General features: G+C 32.3%; 1 protein-coding gene and 1 long non-coding RNA gene across 2 annotated transcripts; one reads left to right on the top strand and one right to left on the bottom strand.

Annotated features, from left to right (window-relative positions):
• The first annotated feature begins 2,675 nt into the window (after positions 1 to 2,675).
• Positions 2,676 to 4,155, top strand: LOC139526800 (uncharacterized). The gene is made up of 3 exons (XR_011665181.1): positions 2,676 to 3,036; positions 3,394 to 3,472; positions 4,037 to 4,155. It is a non-coding gene; the product is annotated as an uncharacterized lncRNA (long non-coding RNA).
• A 7,890-nt stretch (positions 4,156 to 12,045) lies between these two features.
• LOC139526596 (collagen alpha-1(X) chain-like) lies at positions 12,046 to 12,408 on the bottom strand. Its single transcript, XM_071321757.1, has one exon. The coding sequence runs from the start codon at positions 12,406 to 12,408 to the stop codon at positions 12,046 to 12,048; it is 363 nt and encodes a 120-aa protein (XP_071177858.1).
• Positions 12,409 to 20,730: the final 8,322 nt, after the last annotated feature.

Genomic DNA, 20,730 nt, shown 5'->3' with positions numbered 1-20,730 from the left:
AGAATATGTGACCTTGAATGTCATCTTGAATTTGATATAAACAAAAATTATTGTAAATAACAATATTTCGTTTGATGTTGACAACAATTACCAGCAAATATTCTAACCTTTGTTAAGATAGGTTTAGGTAACACATTAGTGTTTTTTTATCACATGATAACACGCTTATCATATAGTCAAACAAACATTCGTTACAAGCTTTGAATTATGAAGCCCTGAGCGTATTGTACATGCAAACATTTATTCTATGTTTAAGCTTTTCTGATGGCTACCAATATAAATCTTAGTTTATATTGATCAACGTTTTATTTGCGCGATTTTGCAGTAGACATGCTCACCGCGTGATTCTACTGTTGTTTGAATTTACAGGTTAAATATTATTAGTCGCTTATGTGGAGCAGGGGATGTTTACCCCTCTGTAACACCTGAGATCCTATCTTTTGTTTGATCGGATTCAACTCGTTCGATCTTTAGTTTTCTATGTTGTATTGCGTGAGCTGTTGTTTGTCTTTTCGAGGTTTTTAGTTTTCTGTTATCGGATTGTCAGTTTGTTTTTTAACTTATGCAATAATGTTATGAGTTAGAATATGATTTTTTAACTTTCGCCCCTATTCTTCGTTATCATATACTCTAGTTGAAGTCGTTTCATCGCTTGGTTTTCTTAAAATATATTCTAATGAAGTGCTTTATCAAGAATATATATCAGCCATCTGACAAATCATGTTTACTTTTAAGACACCAGATAAAATAACGTAGTAACAAACTAAAACCAAAAATAGCTAGGGGGAGATGAGTTGTATTTTGCACTTATTGATTTTAACTAGAATGCTTCCTTGTGAGCAGCAACAATCTATCAAGGAAATTATGATAGGTAATACAAGCCCGGGAATATCGTATCAATTGGGAGATATATACTCCGTATACAGGCTATGTTGCTATATAGAAATGGAAAGTTCACAATTGGAAAGCTGAAATCATCTCTTTTGTCGTAAAGTTTTGTTTTCAACCGACATGAATTGTCTATTTCTAGATGCAAGTCTTTAGCAAACTATACATTTCTTTTTCCAAATTGCGTCCAGTTCGGAAAGAAAAGTAAACATTTCAAATTATATGATTAGTTTATACATACGTACAGAATGTTTTGTTACCAAATCCAGAATCAGAAACGTTATATGCATTTGTAGATCATGTGTGAACATCAAGGTTATATGCAGCCACTTGTTATTCTCTCGAATGGCGAAGCCATGTTTGACAGCCCCTCGAATAACAAAAACATTAGCAAACTGTCCACATTGTGTCTAGTGCGGAAAGAAGAGTTAACATTTCAAAATATATTTTATGATAATATATCTAAATATCTACACATGGTGGTTACTGCAAACAAAACAGTTTATATTATTCCATTTGTCTATATATCAACCCATTTTTGTATCATTCACTGAGAATATCGATACGTGATTACGTCAAAGTATTGACCAGATAAAATGTATTTACGGTAAATTGATTTATTAACGCATGAACAAGTGAGTACAAAAAGCTAGCTTGTTATATTATACTAAATTGAATGAATGATATTTAAATTCATATGAGACCAGTATTGATTTATTATTTGAATACATAAGAAAATTATAATCATCAAATATAAATATAAAACAGAAGATGTGTTTTAATAGCCAATGAGACAATTCTTCATAAGCGACCAAATGACACAAAAGCGGTCGATATGGAGCTTTTTCTATCACATAGTACATCAACGTCTTATCTTTTAGAAGATTCTCTCCTCTGAAACTGCTGAAATGATTTCACTAATATTAAGTGTTAATAATCCTACGGTATCTAGTACAAAGTTTGCGTTATCCCCAGTTCGTCGACCAAGAAAAAAAATTTCCAATGCCTCAAATTTAACTAATGGGTGAATTGACACATAAAGAGATTGTCATGCAATGGCATTTTGACAAAATTTAAAATTCGGGATGTTGCTAAATAAACTCATCATAGATACCAAGACTAAATTTCACACACACACACACACACCATACGCGCGTTTCGTCTACAATAGTTTTCAAAGGTACCAGGATTCTAGAAAGACTCATCAGTGACACTCGAATCCATAAAAGTTTTAAAAAAGCCAAATTAAGTACGAAGTTGAAGAGCATAAATATCCTAATACTTATATTTGATAAGGAGAACCTAATAATGACAGAATTTAAGATATACATAAATACTTATTTGACATGAAGCGATGGCAGATCTTTAAGGGGTTGTAGTAATTAAATGTCGACAGAACAACTTATCAACAATTAATTTAAACAACTGATTTAAATCTTAAGAGTTATGGTACTTGAGTTACAATTTTATTTATCAGCTTTTGTGTGGTGACATTATCTTAATACCTTTTCAACATGTTTAAGACATATACAAATTTAAAACAGCAAAACGACCACCAGTACAGCATCTAAATGTACAAGAAAGTCATATGACCAGCACCATTGAATGATTACTAACAGACTTTGATACCTTGCACTTAAATACATGTTTTACTTTTTAGTTTAACAAATCATCTTTCAACAAAACAATATGAGTAAAAATTGAAAATATCACATTTTGTGCATTCACTTCTAGTTTGCTAATTGTTCAATCGGGTATTACAGGTGTAATACCACCAAATCATGGTACGTCACATCCGGTTGCATACGAAAGTAGGCCTAAAAAAATATTCCCTTGAATTTGACAGTTGTAGAAAATTAACCCTGCATTTCAATGCACTTAAATTTTTCTGAGTCGTAAATATGTATGTTGGGTGTCTGAAAGCATCATTCTTTTTTTATTTGATGGTCTTATAAAATATTTTGGAACGTTAAGGTTACATAGTTACCAAAGCAGGTAACCAGTAAATAACAGTGTAAAAGTTGGGTTGTCTACCCTCGGAGGTGGTTACTTTCTTATATGCAATGAAATGTAGTGTGAAATTTTCACTGTATCACTGGAAAGGATTGAACTTTCCACATGCAAAGTATTTCTTTGGTTGAAATAAAGGTAAATACTGTACGATTTTTTTAAAAGTGCCAATTTAACAAAGACTAATAGGGAAAAATCAATGGTGGTATTACACCTATTTAGGGAAACTAAATGTGCACTCGTGACCCTATTGTACTTTCATTTTTAAAAGTTATTAATAAACCAGTTCATACATTGTAAACATGCATGGACTGTTCGGAATGGATTTAGACACAGAAAGTACGTTTGAGGTAAAATTGCATTGAAATGGGGGTATACGGGTGTTTTCTTAGTCAAATGGGTGGACAGACGAAGCTGTATTTAGATTACTGTGGTAAATTTTAAATTACCCTTGCAGTTTTTGTTTTGTTTATACATGTGAATTTTTTATTTCAGTGTTAACCATGTTCTGAAGAGCATTCTGTTGAAAAATCTTATATGTGAATTGGTCTGCAGATGACACTTCAGCATTAAAGTATGTATCAACTATCATCTTGTTTTTTTTTTTTTTTTCGCCGCAAAAGTTTACAATTTGCAATAGTGCCGTCTACATTTTACACAGACAATAACTCATCTAAACACTTATTTGTCCTGGATTTATACCCATCAGAATCCAGTCTCACATACTTAAACTTTATAATTCTTACCAATTATTTTTTGTACCAGCATTCCAAGGGACATAACCCTTTTTAAAAACATTTTGAGGTATTTTTTTATTACTCTTTCTCCCCATTTTCTAATGTAAAATACAAGAAAGTGGACTTTTTGTGTAAATCTATTAGAAATATACTGTTATGAGTAAATAAAAAGACTTTGATACCAGTAGCAATAAATGATTGACTGAAAGGAAACCGTTATTTCTCACACTAGGGGAACAGACCAAAAACTCAAGTTACACATAAGGGCTTATAGAAACTTCCGTGTAGACTGTCAACATTTATAGAGACAGTTCTTTCAGCTAAAACACTTTAATTATTGATTTAACATTACATTTATTTCATTTTTGTGGGAAAATAATCACATTTGTTTTATTATTTAGACAAAAGATATCAAGTTTTGATGAAAAAGGAAGGAAGGAGGAAAAATGGACCAAAACAGACCAAAACAGACCTTCAAATGAACTCTAAAAGGTGCAATAAATTTGTTTATCATCTTAAAGTTGTCTTTTGTATTCTATTTAATTGTTTGAATGCATATATCATGAGTTTATGATCAGATATTAGTCAACACTGCATTTTATAATGATACACTGAAATTAGGATTTTTCGAAGAAATTAGACTGAAATTGCCGTATGATATGGCCTTACATTATAGTGATTTTCTCTGAAACTATAGTTCTGACTGAGACAAAACTTGACAGTTATGCTTGAAATAACTTGCAATTGGAGGGGAAAAAATTGCATTAAGTTTATTCGACATTTAGGTGTTCTTTAGGTGTAATACCACCAAATCATGGTACGTCACATCCGGTTGCATACGAAAGTAGGCCTAAAAAAATATTCCCTTGAATTTGACAGTTGTAGAAAATTAACCCTGCATTTCAATGCACTTAAATTTTTCTGAGTCGTAAATATGTATGTTGGGTGTCTGAAAGCATCATTCTTTTTTTATTTGATGGTCTTATAAAATATTTTGGAACGTTAAGGTTACATAGTTACCAAAGCAGGTAACCAGTAAATAACAGTGTAAAAGTTGGGTTGTCTACCCTCGGAGGTGGTTACTTTCTTATATGCAATGAAATGTAGTGTGACATTTTCACTGTATCACTGGAAAGGATTGAACTTTCCACATGCAAAGTATTTCTTTGGTTGAAATAAAGGTAAATACTGTACGATTTTTTTAAAAGTGCCAATTTAACAAAGACTAATAGGGAAAAATCAATGGTGGTATTACACCTACACTTGTTATTTAAGAAAATACTACAGTGAAAAATATCAGTTTGTTTTTATTTCCAAGTTTTCTACAAACCGTTCTCGTGAATATTAGTATTAATATGTCAGGTTGTATATAATATGTCTATGCAATAGCAAAGATGGGAGAAATAAATGAGGCAGCAATAACAAAATGTACACATCATTTACATGATTGTGTAATTATAAAAGTGAATGGATTAAACATTTCACTGATATGAATTCTTTTTGGTTCCTCTTTGTACCTCACGCATTCAGATATTTGTACAGTTCAAACAAAATGCAAAGAATACACGACAAAGATGATATTAATTATATATGCTGCAAGCAAGTTATTCAAAGCTGAAGCTGGAACTGTTACTGTGCAACTTGGTTCAAATGCAAGCCTGCTAGACTTTATCCAAATTAGAACCTATTTATTGAGAGGTTGAAAAAAAAATGACCCTTTTTCTCAGTTCAACATAGGAGGACAGGCTAATGATAAAAGAGTAATAAAGTGAAGTTGTACAATAGAAGACATTATTAGTATGGCAATTCAGAAAGGAATGCTAAACAGGAAGATTAGAATCGTATGCAACATTCCATGTTATAATCAGAACTTAATACAGAATTTAAAAATCTATCTAGTCATAGATATGATTCGATCAAAGACTTTGATTACTAAGAACGGCCTTGATATATAAGGAAAAAATCAAGAAAACCACAAAAACTCAAGCTGAAGCGACACCTGACCCTTTTAACCATACATACGATGTTGAAGCAGTTGATGGAAAACCTTTTAACTACTAGTTGCCGATGTAGTATGTTCATCGATAGAATTATGTATATCAGTAACAACATCAGGTACTTAGAATTTTCGTTTATAATCTGCGTTTATCGAAATTCAATAGAAACTGAATTGTACTTTATGAAAAAACAGTGCAGACTTTACTAGACACATCATCAAAGTGTGGCTAAAGATACCAGAGGAACATTCAAGTTCATCAATCGAAAATAAACTGACAACGCCATGGCCAAAACAAGACAAAGACAAATAGACAAACAATAATAAAAAAAAAAATACAATACAAAATATCTAATGACTAAGGAACACGAATCCTACCAAAATCTGGGGGTTGTCATATGTGCTCCGGAAGGGTAAGCAGATCCTGCTCCGCATGTTGCAACTGTCGTGTATCAACAATGTCTTCCATCAGTCATACATATTAACACAACTACGCATACACGAGCAGGTTGGCAATCATATCATGCTGCTGATTTTTATAGTAAATATTTAATGTGCTAATTGAAAACCAGTACCAGATGATAGATTTATAAAACCTTCAATTAAACTATAACACCAGAACAACACAAATCTACGTAAAAAATATAACATCTGCATTAAACGGATAACAGTATGATTTATACTTACAGTTCTAGTATCAGTTAGAAATAAATTATGTTAACAGTTGTATTTGTGGAATTTAAAGATCTTCTACCACTTTAAAGATAATATTGAGTTTATTGTTATTGATAATAAGTCGATAATATCTACCTTTCTACTGCATTTAAAACATTATTGTGAAGTCATTCTATTGTTTTACCCGTTCTTTATTTCAGTGATTGGACTATCATTTACCTGTAAGAAACCATTATTACCTTTAGCTATCCAATATTTTTAAGACTAGCTCTCCTCTGTCTTAAAAAATATTTAATATCAATTCTTTATTAACCAAATTTTTAACAACACATAGGTACATGCATAATCAATATATACTAAATATAGATAACTAAAATATACGATCATGTTAAACAGACAGAAGTATTAAATACACAAAAATAAATACATATAAATATAATTCCAAATAGCAAATATTTGTAACAAATGAATTACAAATCATCTTTCTGATAACAGAAATTTCTGAGCGTCAGTGCTCTAAATATGTATTTTACCAAGTTCTACAAATCTTTTACATTAGTAGTGTTTAATGATTGTAATAGTTTATAAACAGATGGCTTACGCCAATAATATGGTTTTATCAAACATTCACGCAAATTAGAATATAATGGACATGATAAAATAAAATGCATTTCATCCTCAATATCATCAATACACAATGTACAGGTTCTAAGATTTCTATTAACATTGGAATACATTCCCTTCTCTATAGCTAGATTATGCGATGACAATCTAAATTTAACAATACACTTTTTATAAATTTCAGGTATAAGTTTACATAAATATGAATACAAGGAAAAATTGGATATCATATATCTATACAAAAAACATTTTGATGAACTTTCTAAAGTAGCATCAAACTCTTGTTTGACAATATCACAAAGTCTTTGTTTAATAACCATATTATGATCTTTACATAAAGTATTTTGTGAATACCACAAATCATTTAAACCAAGATGGAACAATTCCTTTCATATATTACAAACCCAGTTATTTTTGTCATTTGGATTCTTTAAACACATATCATAAAAATAATTTTAACAACCATGTAATATACAATTTTTATTATTCAATACTTTAATCCAATATTTAAATATACGTAATTTCCTGGTTACTAACATTGGAAATCTTCCAAGTTCACAATAGACCATGACATTCAGTGTACTTGTTTTAACATTCAAAATTCGTTTACAAAATCAATATGTATCTTTTCTACGTCTTGCGCTTTATTGGACAGCTCAAGGTAGCATAACTGATTCTTACAGGTAAATGAAATATAAACAAAACTATTAACTACCCCAATTGTTTTCTTCACGTAAAAACAAAAATACAACCCAAGAACAAATGACAATTATAAAAACATTTTATTGAAGTCACCTTCCAATACAATATTTATTTACTCATCAAAACGGTTTCTTGAGGAAAAAAATCACTTTCAAATTGGTTTTTAACACTACGAATACTTATATCACATCCATTTTCGCATGTTTTTGGGTTGTCTCTTTTCGCACTAATTCAATAATTTGAGTATGCTCGTTGTAAGTCTTGTTTTTGTTGCTCTTTATAAATTTATTTTTTCAAAAGATTTATCCTCGTCCGTCTTTAGGTTATCAAAATTGACTTCTGGTGGTGCTCTTATTCTTCCTAACATCATTTTCAATAACAATTAATATGAAAAAAGCAATAAAGTAATGCTTATAAAAATTGATATATCATGCCGCATTACAAGGGTCATTAACAGCCTAAACCTGTTTACAAAGTGCAAATCTAGAACAACCTTCATGAACTAGGGAACTATGAAAGTTTATATAATTTTCAGGTTTCGGCGTTGATTTACAGGTTGTTGTTTTTCAGGTCTGATATTATTGCTTAAAAATAAATGAAATGCAACACTTATTATGAACGACGATGAATATGGGAAGCAGAATAAAGGAAGATGTTACCGCATTTTTCTGTCAAACAAATCCATATTGTGTCCGATTCGCACTTTGTTAGCAGTGATCGTTTTATAAAAGATTTGTTTCGAAAGAAAATCGAGGCAAAATTACGTTTCTGTAACTTTTAAAAAAACACAAGGAACTCAATACACAAATAAAGGAGCTACAGAAAGAAAAAAAAACAGAAAAAGGAGGAGGGGGGTATTCAGGTTGGATCGTTTGGTAAACAATAACAGTCTCTTGATAATTCCAACAAAAGATTATAACTGATTGCATGTTGTTATCTCTTCATTTGTCCATATTGATTATATATTTGAAATATAATCGACTGCGGTGCACTCGACATGGTACAACAAGAACCTGTCTTCATATGATCTTCTTTATTTCTCAAAAATAAAACCCGAGAAGAAACAAGAAACAAATAGGAGAGGACTACATTTTGAAATATGAAACTGTAAATGCAGAAGTTTTCGTGGGGGATTTAATTTTATTTATTAAGTGGATTAGAATTATCCACGAAATTATAACCCCAACGAAAATGTAACTGTAGATCTACATTATTTTATGATCTGCAAAATCTTATTGATATTATATAAAAGATGAACATAAATGCATACAATGAAATAAATAGGTTAATTGATTAGACAACGATATTCAAAGGTTTTCTTTAAAACAGATGATAATCATAATCCTTTGTTTGTACAGAAATTAATAAATCAAGCACTGTCAATCAAGGTCATTTAACAGGCCAATGCGTTTATAATGCCATCAAGTCGTTTATCACACAATCATTGTACTTGGATAAAACATCAAAGGTGTGTAAAAGCAAATTAGCTTGTGAAGGTTAAAACACTTGGTAAGTGCACACTGTTACTATGAAATGCAGTTATTGATTTTCCCAGCGGCGAAAGTTCAGATCAGATTTATTGTGTATTGTTATTTATAAAGTGACATTAATATAATTATTTTCTAAACTTAAAAATACGAAAATTAATCCTCACGAACTAACTGTTGGATACAAAACCACGAAATTCTACTACACATGTTTTTACCTTTTTCGACGTGTTAACCCTCTCTCTCTCTCTCTCTCTCTCTCTCTCTCTCTCTCTCTCTCTCTCTCTCTCTCTCTCTCTCTCTCTCTCTCTCTCTCTCTCTCTCTCGCTCTCTCTCTCTCTCTCTCTCTCTCTCTCTCTCTCTCTCTCTCTCTCTCTCTCTCTCTCTTTATCACTTACTTAGCCATTCTAGATCATAAGTTAAGCCGTTAGTTTTCTCCTTTGAAATATATTACATTTGTTATTTCGGTATAAGCTTTTCGCATTGTTGAATGCCGTACGGTAATATATAGTTGCTAATTTCTGTGTCATTTTGGTCACTTGTGGAGAGTTGTCTCATTTACAATCATCCCACATCTTATTTTTATATTATACAGATGTACTGTATCGTTTTTAATGAAAGTAAGTTCAAAGTTAATTACAAATAATAATTATACCTTTTTCTACCAGACTAAACGCCAAACCATGATTTGTCTAAAAAACACAAATAAAGTGGTAATCGTTTGCTTGTATGTTTCGTATCCCTTTTTTTATATAATCGAGACCGTTTAATATAATGTCATATGTATGAAAATATAGTCCTCTCCCATTGCGTCCTTATTTCTTCTAGGGTTATATTTCTTATAAGGTGAATGAGGAAGAAAAAAAAATGAATAAAAGACAGATTTCCGTTGTAGAAAAAGGTTCCACCATACCAAGTGCCTCGAAGTCGATTTTATTTCAACTATACTATAAAATATAATGAATGATCATGCATATACTAAATTGAAATTCTTTTGTTGTTCATCTGTTTCAAATATCAGCTAATCAATGTCAAATACAACTCTTTAAACGTAACCATGTATATTTTAAGTAGCAATATTCCAGCAGCACCTGCATATGGTGTATATATCTCCCAATTGATACAATATTCCCGTGCTTGCATTTCCTATCATAATTTTCTTGAATGAGGGTTGTTGCGAACAAGTAAGCTTTTAAATCAAGAGTTCCAAATGGTGAAGTTGAAATCATCACTTCGTAAATTTTACGGACGCCATCACGAGTTGGTTAACCGTTATGGAATAACCGTTTCACAAATAATATCGGATATGTTCCTTACGACGTTACTACAATCCCCTTCCCTTTCAAGAATGTGACCTACCAAATTAGACTATTTACCGGATTTGTTATCACATAAGCAACACATGTGGATCGGGATCTGCTTACCCTTCCGGAGCACCTGAGATCATCCCTAGTTTTTGGTGGGGTTCGTGTTGTTTATTCTTTAGTTTTCTATGTTGTGTCATGTGTACTATTGTTTGTCTGTTTGTCTTTTTCATTTTTAGCCATGGCGATTTATGAGTTTGTCTGTCCCTCTGGTATCTTTCGTCCCTCTTTTAAATAACATAGTTCAGCAGAATTATTCTAAATACAAAGGAAATTCTTATCCCAGGCAGATAACCTTAGACGTATTTTGCACAACTTTTTGGAACTTTTGGTCCTCAATGGTCTTTAACTTTGTACTTGTTTTGGCTTTGAACTTTTTATCTGAGCGTCACTAATGGGTCTTATATATACGAAATGCGCGTCTGGTGTATTAAATTATAGGACTGGTATCTATTCATAGCTATTATTTGTGTGTTTCCCTGTCCTGTATGTTCTCCCATGTATTTGAATTGTAGTCCTGTCATGTAATGTTGTCATTTTAATGTTATATTTAACATTGCCAGAAAAGCAGGAGGTTTGGATAGCCACAAAACCAGGTTAAATCCACCATTTGTTCTTCAGATGTTCTGTACGATGTCTGGAAAATGGCAATTGTTATATTATAGTCCGTTTCTGTGTGTTTGTTTCATTTTATTGTTGTGTTTATGTTGTGTCGTTGTTCTCCTCATATATTTGATGCGTTTCCCTCACTTTTAGTTTGAAACCCGGATTTGTTTTTCCTCAATCGATTTATAAATTTCGAACTGAGGTATAATACTGTTGCCTTTATTTATTCAGCAGACCAGTTTAAAATGATTAAGGAGTCCTATTAGCCGTGGTGTAGTGGTTATTGCATCAGACTACTAACACACAGGTTTCTGGTTCGATTCCCGTTCCGGTATGAAAATTTCAGGGGCTGAATTTTCGGCTCTCCCTTGACACCATTACCGAGTATGGTCTTGAGGAAACGATCGTAGTCTGTCGGGGGACGATAAACAGCTGACCCGTGTTAAGAGAGTGCCATATCTATTGCACGTTAAAGACACCCTTGTAGACTTCGAAAAAGTGCAGGCTAATGCCGCTACAAGACAGCACTCGCACCCGCAAAGTGGAAAGGGGTTAATATAAATTGCAAAACTTGTTTCCAAATCCACTATAAATAAATATGTTTAAACTAAGGAGTCTTAATTTGTAGTACATGTAGTAGATTGACACAAGCATCAAACTGTTAGAAGTGTTTTCTTTATCATGTTTATCGTAGGACGAGTCATATTTTCCTTGCTCATCAGTTTACAAATTGTTTTCTTATTCGTTATTCTATTTTGAAAGGTTGTAATTCGTGTATAATATATAGTCAATGTCTTTTTTTGTTTTTGTTTACAAAAAAAAACTATTCCTAATGAAACTATGACGATAAGGAGTATACAACACGAAACGGTGAAATAGGCAAGCTGAATTGTTCATATTTTCAAGTAAAAAAACACACCAAAAAAGCTCTATTGTGTTGTGAATACTTTATGAAATTATTAATTTGCTATGGCTATTTTCCATCCAGCAAATGAACTTTTGACGCCCTCATTACTAAAAATATCCCCATGTGGTTGATGAATGGAACTGGTTCTAACAAATGCAGTATCTCCAACATTCATATCAACGACAGCTACTGGGGTTGTTCCACTGAGCATGCCAGATGTCATCTCTATATAACTCTGAGCAATTACTTCACTGTTCTTGAAGATATTCACTGCTATGGAGCAATATCGATTTGGATAGAGAGTGAAGGTGAAAACATATATTCCACTTACAGGGGCGGTAAAAGTTCCCGTATATTTGTTATATCCTTTACCAATATTTAAAATCACGTGATCAAATACTATTGGATGATGCATTCCAACATTTGTTTAAATTGTAGTTAGATGGGCATAAAAAGCAACGGTTGAAGGTTGTACAAATACATCTGCCTGTGTTATTAGTCGGCTTACTGAAAATGAATTAAAATGTTGTACTATTTACCGATATACAAAAGAAAAGCAGCACGTCTCACGCATAAAATCACACATTGATTATAATTTAACGGACGATTAAAAAAGGACTTGCCATACAAACTATACATATTGTTTTACGATCTGTCTGTTTTCCGGATGTTATTCAACTGAATGACACCTATCGGATTATAGTCACCTAGACTGAGGGTTTTTTCATTTACAAGATTTTTTTCTTTTATGACAATACATGCATTTGCAAAAATATATGACCGAACAGTTTACTCTACGTGGACGTCTATTAAATTTTTTATGGTCTTTAAATTTGGACGCCACATCCCATAAAACTGACTACGAATTTTATTATCCAGTAGGATAACTTATGATCAAAGTATTTTCCTTCCAGATATAAATATATTGTATTTAAATGATTAAAACTTTTTAAGGATGCTATCAACTTCCAAGAAAACACAGAACATGTTTTCTTGGAAGTTGATAATCAAAATTACTTAATCTTAGTTATTCATGGAAACGTTAAAACAATTCACGAATACTAGTCTCATTTTCTGTTCAATCTATTGGAGGTATATCAAGTTATCCAAGAAAATATACAGCCACAGCAAAAACATGAGTACTTCTCATCTATAGTTTTCAATATGGCAGGGATAGGAATACGGTAGTGTCTCCAGTTATTCGAGGATGTAAATAAATATAAGAAGATGTGGTATGAGTACCAATGGGATAACTTTCCATCCAAGTCACAATTTATAAAAGTGAACCATTATAGGTCAAAGTACGGTCTTCAACACGGAGCCTATGCTTTCAACGAACAGAAAGCGATTAAATGCTCCAAAATTACTAGTGTAAAACCATTCAAATTTGAAAACATACGGTCTTTTCTATATAAAAACGAGAAACGAACCACATTAACAAACTACAACTACTGAACATCACATTACAGTTGTAAAAAATTGCAGCGGGTTTAAACGTTTTACTGATACCAAACACACACCCTTATCTGAAACAATAGTGTAACATCACAACATAGAAAGACACACTATAAGATATAAATTGACATGGATTAACTCAATCAAAAGTTGTAGCAACACAAATTAACATACACTGAACTGAACGAATAAATGTGATATATGATACAATGTAAATAATGTAAAGTTAATAAAAATAAGGGAGGAATAATTAACGTAAAAGTATAACACAGCTGTGAAATGTTAAACAACTTCATGAAAACATCAACCATGAAAAATATTCCGCCATTTGTAATAATATTATACACAGGTAAATGAAAATGATATTGTTGTTAGGTATACTTCTTCTTTTTCTGTCTTAATAACCTCCCGTTTATGAACACCAATATATTTCTTGTATATCAATAAAACTATTCTAGAACTCGGTACATGTGGCATGGGGTGAATATTAACAATAAAACTATAAAAATGGTGGTCGACAAAACTTCTTATTATACCTTACATATATTTCAAACAATTCTATTGGGTGAAACGTTATCACGTGATATGGAATAATTCAGTTAATTTTCATTCAATAGCAAGGAAGGACGAATAACCCTAGAAATTTACACCAGCGGTGAATAACCCTATTATTCACCGGTGAATAACCTTTTGAGTTTGTTGATTTGTACTTGAGCTCCCTCCCATGAAAATGACGTTACAGACGTAAATAAACAAAATGGCAGCGTTCACGTTACACTGGAAGCCCATCGACAGACGAGGAATTAAGGCATTGGACATGAATAGAGTTCAGAGTGCCAGCAGCCGATGATATCTCTTATAAACGGTCCTTTTCAGGGCCATCAATATTTTACAAAAAGATTCTACTTTTGTTGTAAATTTGAGAAATTCGAACACAAAGGTATTTTCAAACGTCAGTCTGTGTAAATGTTAAAAATATAGACACTAGGTGTTCGAAATGCCCTTCCACTGTTAGTTCGGTACAATAAAACAATTGTGGCCCCTTAGAATCGATGAATATCCAAAATTGTCAACCCTTAAAAGTTATTTCACTTCGGGCTGTGCCCTCAATGAAATAACCTTCTCGTGTTGATAATTTTGGATATTCACCTTTTCAACTGGCCATAATTGTATAGTGTTCTTCGTGCACAGGTGCAGAAATTTTGATGTATAAAAGGAGAAAGGAAATAATTCCTTTTTAAATTGGCCTACCCTCAATGATATTTACTCATTTGTAGCATTAATAAAGGACATTGCCTGTACAAGCGGTCAAGTTGAAATTGGGTTAGGCTTGCCAAATATAGAGTATATCGCAAACCAAAGAACTGTAGGGCGACACCCATAATATAAAAGAAATGGGGGGTTATTTGCACTTTCGCTTATTCAAATAGATATAGGAAAATGTGGTATGAGTGCCAATGAGACAACTCTCCATCCAAAAAACAATTTATAAAAGTTAACCATTATAGGTCAAGGTGCGGCCTTCAACACGGATCCTTGGCTCACACCGAACAGCAAGCCATAAAGTGCCCCATAAATTATTAATGTAAAACCATTCAAACGGGAAAACAACTGTCTAATCTATACAAAAACGAGAAACGAGAAACACGACATAAACAAAGGACAACTACTGTACATCCGATTCCTGACTTAGGACAGGTGCAAATATGTGCAGCGGGATTAAACGTTTTAATGGTACCAAACCTTCTCCCTTTTCTGAAACAATAGTATAACACCACAACATAGAAAAACACACTAAAAATATCAGTTGGAAGGTTTAACTCAATCAAAGTTCACTTCAAATAGAGAAAATAAATCTTAAGTATGCAAACTGTTTGATCAGTCTAATCAATTTTGTTATGAGTGTCCTTTTATTTTCGTCGTGTTGATCTAATAAACCGCAGGCAGAGTTTGAACTTCGAGTCATACATTCTTTCCCGGGGTATGTGTATTAACGCTGTCATTTAGTTTTTAGTTTCTACTCTACAGGTCGGTTTTTTTTTCAAGAACAAAAATCATGTCGAAGTGACTACAAATTTCATCATGATGTCCTTCGTCCCTTACTTTCACACTTTCAGGCTTACTTCCGTTGTCATGTGACATGCTGTCATGATCAGTCTGGATAGCTCCAACATTTATTTCTGTGTTTACTGTTTGCAGATTTGTTATAATAGCATTTAGTCTTCCAATTTCTGTTTGTTGATTCTTAACCGTGTCTTTTAAATGAGAGATTTCAACTCCTTGTGCTTTCATTACAATTCCTTGCGCTTTCATCGTTTTGTAAATTTGTAAAATTTCAGAATACAGATCGACCTTTTCTGATTTGGCTAAAGCTACAATCACAAATGCTTCTGCAAACAGTATAACTATGACCCTAGTAGCCATATTGTATACGTTGATTGTTATGTAATCCACACACACTGTAAGTTTGATATGGAAAATTTGTGAAATTGTCCTACTTATTATCTAATATTCAACTAGCCAGAGTTAACTGCCGAATTGTTATACTTTCTTCTTTGGTAGTATTCGATATAACTTAACTAGAGTGTTACTGCTTACAACGTTATGCTAAAAACCTAAACACGCCACAAAAACCTGAATATGATGCAAATATTAATGTATATTAAGGTATTCTTATAATTATTTGAATATTTCATATACATTTATGTACTAAATATATTGATTAGTAACACATGTAGCACCTGATATCAACCCCAGTTTTTGGTGGGGTTCGTGTTGCTTAGTCTTTATTTTTTTTTCATGTTGTGTCTTGTGTACTATCAACTGATTTCTCTGTTTGTGTTTTTAATTTTTAGCCATGACGTTGTAAGTTTATTTACGATCTATGAGTTTGACTGTCTCTTTGGTATCTTTCGCCGTTTTGCCAATGTGTTTACTTTATAGTGTTTCATGGATGACTAGTGTGTGGTAATTGTTTTAAGTCATGGTGTTGTATATTTATGTAGCTATCATCGATCTTTTTTAAAATGTCTATTTGTATCTTCTTCATTATTTAGACAAAAAATACTGGTGTCTGGTATTTGTTTTAATAATTGAGCAGTGTGTATTTCTTTTTGCTTTTTTACTTGCTCTTGTGTATCGTCTTCATTATCAAGACTGCATTTTTGGGGTGTTTAATTTTGTTTGTTACATTTCATATCTAAGGACTGAATATTTATATTTGGTTAATAAAAAGGACGAACGGAAATATGCCTTACCAAATCTTCCAATTGAAAATATTCAAGCGTTTATATTAAACTTTACTATTCACAATATATCCATATGCTAAATATCACACAATACTGAAGTGTGTGGTGTTAACGTTTATTTGCCAAACATATGCTGATGAACGTTTCGTCCCCGATGGTATCACAAGACCAGTAGTCAGCACTTCGATGTTGCCATAACATTAATTCTATGGTGATTTTTATAAATTAACTGTTTGCAAAAGTACGTATTATCGACCTACTAAGGATTTTCTTATCCAAGGCATAGATTACTTTAGCCGTATTTGTCACAGTTTTTGGGAATTTTGGGTCCTCAGTGCTCATCAACTTTATCATGTTTATACTTGTTTGGCTTTCTAGCAATTTTGATCTGAGCGTCACTGATGAGTCTTATGTAGCCGAAACACGCGTGTGGCGTATCAAAATATAAGCACGGTACCTTTGATAACTATTAATTTTCCATGTAATCTTTGTTTTATTACAACATGTTAATTTGTTTATATGTCAATACAGATTATTATGTATTAATTATTGCCAACGAAATTCCTGGAAAACATGTGATTTTACTCTATTATTTTTCTCAGAATCCAAACATTCCACAACAAGGCAAGGATTTCTCTTCATCAATTGTTCATAGTTATATTTCGGTGGTATACAATTAATGTCATCAACTACACCGTAACGTTCTACTTTTAACGACTTCGTTTTGCCTTCGATGTCTATCGGGTCTATTCTTATTGCGTTACGAGATGCCATAGCGGGATTCTCATCAAAGTAATTGAATGGTAGCAAGAAAAAGCTGAGACTTTCACCCGTAGTATGAGTGACTGGTAGGTCTTCTTTTACTGGTATATGGTAAAATCCCATTGTTAGCCATGCTACGATGTCCTGTAAATTATAACATTATCGTCATAATTAAGGTTATACATTGGATGACTTTCATTTATCTTAAACTTTACATTTGTTTAAATCAGAATATATCTATGAATTTTGCAATATTTTGATCAACTTTTAAAATCTGATTGCTAAATTGTGCTTTGTTTATTTTGTATTCGTTAACTTAATTTGGATAAATCTTGAAAATAGAGTCCACGCTTCGCTTACACCTCTTATAACCTTAATCTGAGTTCCTCTAAAACAACTATAAAAAAGTTTGTGTCATACAAGTCTGATGTAAAATAGGTGAATATAAAACCAGGTTTAATCCGCCGTTTTCTACAAAAGGAAATGCATCTTCCAACATGTCCAAGTCAAGAATACGACAATTCTTTTCTATCAACTTTGTGTGTTTGAGCTTTTAATTTTGAAATTTGATAAAGGACTTTACGTTTTGAATTTTCCATGTAGTATTTTTGTCTTTTCCCATTTTAGTAAGTAATATAGATGAACATTATCAAAAAGGTTGCAAAATGAGAAAATCACATAATAAACATTAAAGAAAATTGTTTTTTTTTCTTTTCTGTCAGACATTTTCAATCTACCTATGAAAATAATGTTTAACATGTGACTCATTCTGGTCAAATCAAATCCGTTTAAATATACAAAATATTGATATCAACATATAACTGTTTCGTTTATTCGGCTTTCAACATGCCACGATAAGACAAATATAACATATAACTTGGTCATTGTTATACTGCAGAGCAATACAATTAATGACATTACCTACACCGTAATGTTCATCAATCACCGACTTTGTTTTTTCATCGTCAATAAGTTCACCTTATTTAAATAACCAGGCCAAGCCAATTTACGTTGATTTCTTTAAAAGTTTACACGACATGTTGATATTTTGCTATTATTATAGTTCACGTTGAAATGCCATATTTCGATTGGCTAATACGAGGGAGTTCGCCACGGTTGACAGTGTTTTCTCCGGGTAACAATCTGCTCTATCACCCTTTCAGATATGTGCTATTTATATATTATACTATTCGCATTATTTTAATATGACCAATTAAAATGTATTCATTGTCAATGAAATCCTAATACGAATTGCGGTTTTGTTATTGTCTTATTAGTAAAATTATAGCTAATTTTTCAAATTCTCTTGGGACAATATTAATCATTTGTTTTCGACTCAAAAGAGACATCACTTATTTCTGTAAAACTTGTACATTTGATTTCATTACCCAAAACGTATGACGAAAAATATTGAAAAAAAAAAACAAAAAATGACATGTGGTCTTTCATTATTATAAACAATTAACGATCGTTTACCTTGTCAACAATATTTTCATCATCGTCAATAAAATCCTGAAATCTTACTATAGGCTCGTCTGGCTTATTAGTTTGGTAAATGGAACTGCTTCCCGGCTCATTATCCTTTCTTCTGGTAACAGCAACTTGATAGCGTGACCAGGTAATTCCTGGTTCGTACCTTGTTCCCGGCGGGTATATATTATATGTCATACCTTTATTCACTATTCTATAACCGGGTGTGGTGCCGAATTTATCTTTAATATAATTATTTGATATCACAAGGTTTTTAGGTTGCTTAAAGTTGTGTTTATATGCTGCCTCCTTCTCAGTTACCTTCAATTTTCTTGCAAATTTCAATTGTTGAATATTTGAATCTGAATTTGTATATGAAGGACTTGAAACGGCATCATTTTCAATATCAATAGTTTCAAATCTGTTGTATTTTCCTTTTATGTCCATGTCTACCTTGAAATGAAATAAATGTTGATGAATCAAGCCCATTAAATGTTTACTTATTTCAAAACCGTATGGATTTTTACGTCCATGATATGCTGCTATTATTACACCTGAAACAGTGACCTTAACCTCTATTCCACCAGTGGGATAAAATATAAAATCTATAATGTAATCATAGTTGAAGACGGTGATGATAGTTCGGACAGTTAATACGACACTAACCATACCCTCGTAAAATCTATGAGACGAAGTCGATGAATACCCATGATGACGTCTTAATGGAAGTCCCGTGTTAAGTTCAAAAACACAGAACGCTCGTGAATTGAAAACTGGAATTTCGGAGCTTCCGTCTAAAAAGTATGTACTCATATATGTTGCATCATTTGGACAGTCAACCCCATGCATTAAATATTTTGCTCTCAAGCCCAGCAAAAATCTTGAATCGAAAAACCTAAAATTTTGTTCCGTTGGTTTGTATCCAGAATAAAAAGAGGCTAATTCTTGTAGACTAATTTCATATACTATACGCTGACCTTGGAATCTTATATCAAATAAACGTGGTCCTGTAATTATTGACATACCTATATCAAATTCCCAAAACATGTACGTTACTTTCCTTCCTTTGATGTTGTATCGTTTTCCATCAGGGGAAATTTGTGAAGGATTACGTAATGGATTCGAAAAGGGTGGTTTTCCCCTTCGATTCATAGTAAGTGGAATATTAATCGATTCTCTTGGAAAAGGTATTTTATTAAAGAAGAGTTTATTTCTTCTGTAAAAATTTCTCACTTTGTTCCATGTTTCAAAAATTCTTCCATAAAACCAAATTTTCAAGATCTGAAAATTTTCAAAACGGGTTTCTACATAAACTTCAAAATCTATTGGTCTTAAAATGCTATATTCAAAGTTTTGATAAAAAGTGTACCAATAAAAACGTTTTCCGTCCAACTTTGTAATCGGAACTTGAACGCTGATAGCCACATCTAAACATTTATTATGACAGTTAATAAATGTACCGCCGTATAAATCATGAAGTGCCTTCCCGAATTCTTTGTTTATTCTTTCCTTCAGTTTTTGGGAAATATTTTCAATAGATGTAATCGGTCTTTGAAAGAATGGAATTGGTTGTGGTCGATAAGGAACCAGTCGATAACCGTTAGGAAACGGAAGTGGTCCAACAACTATTTCAAGAACATTTGGTTTAGCATCTCCTCCTCTTATTAAGATGACGTGAGCTTCTCTTGGTGGTTTTGTAAATCCATTATCTATATAGTTCAACACTGCTGCTTTCGGTGGCAAATAAAGTTCTGCTAAGTATATATAGTTACTCATGATTGTCGCATTACTGAATTTTGTAA

This window comes from Mytilus edulis, chromosome 6 (genome assembly GCF_963676685.1).
Source record: "Mytilus edulis chromosome 6, xbMytEdul2.2, whole genome shotgun sequence".
NCBI lineage: Eukaryota > Metazoa > Mollusca > Bivalvia > Mytilida > Mytilidae > Mytilus > Mytilus edulis.
The sequence above is the reverse complement of the archived record's forward strand: the minus strand, read 5'-3'. Positions and strand labels throughout refer to the sequence as shown.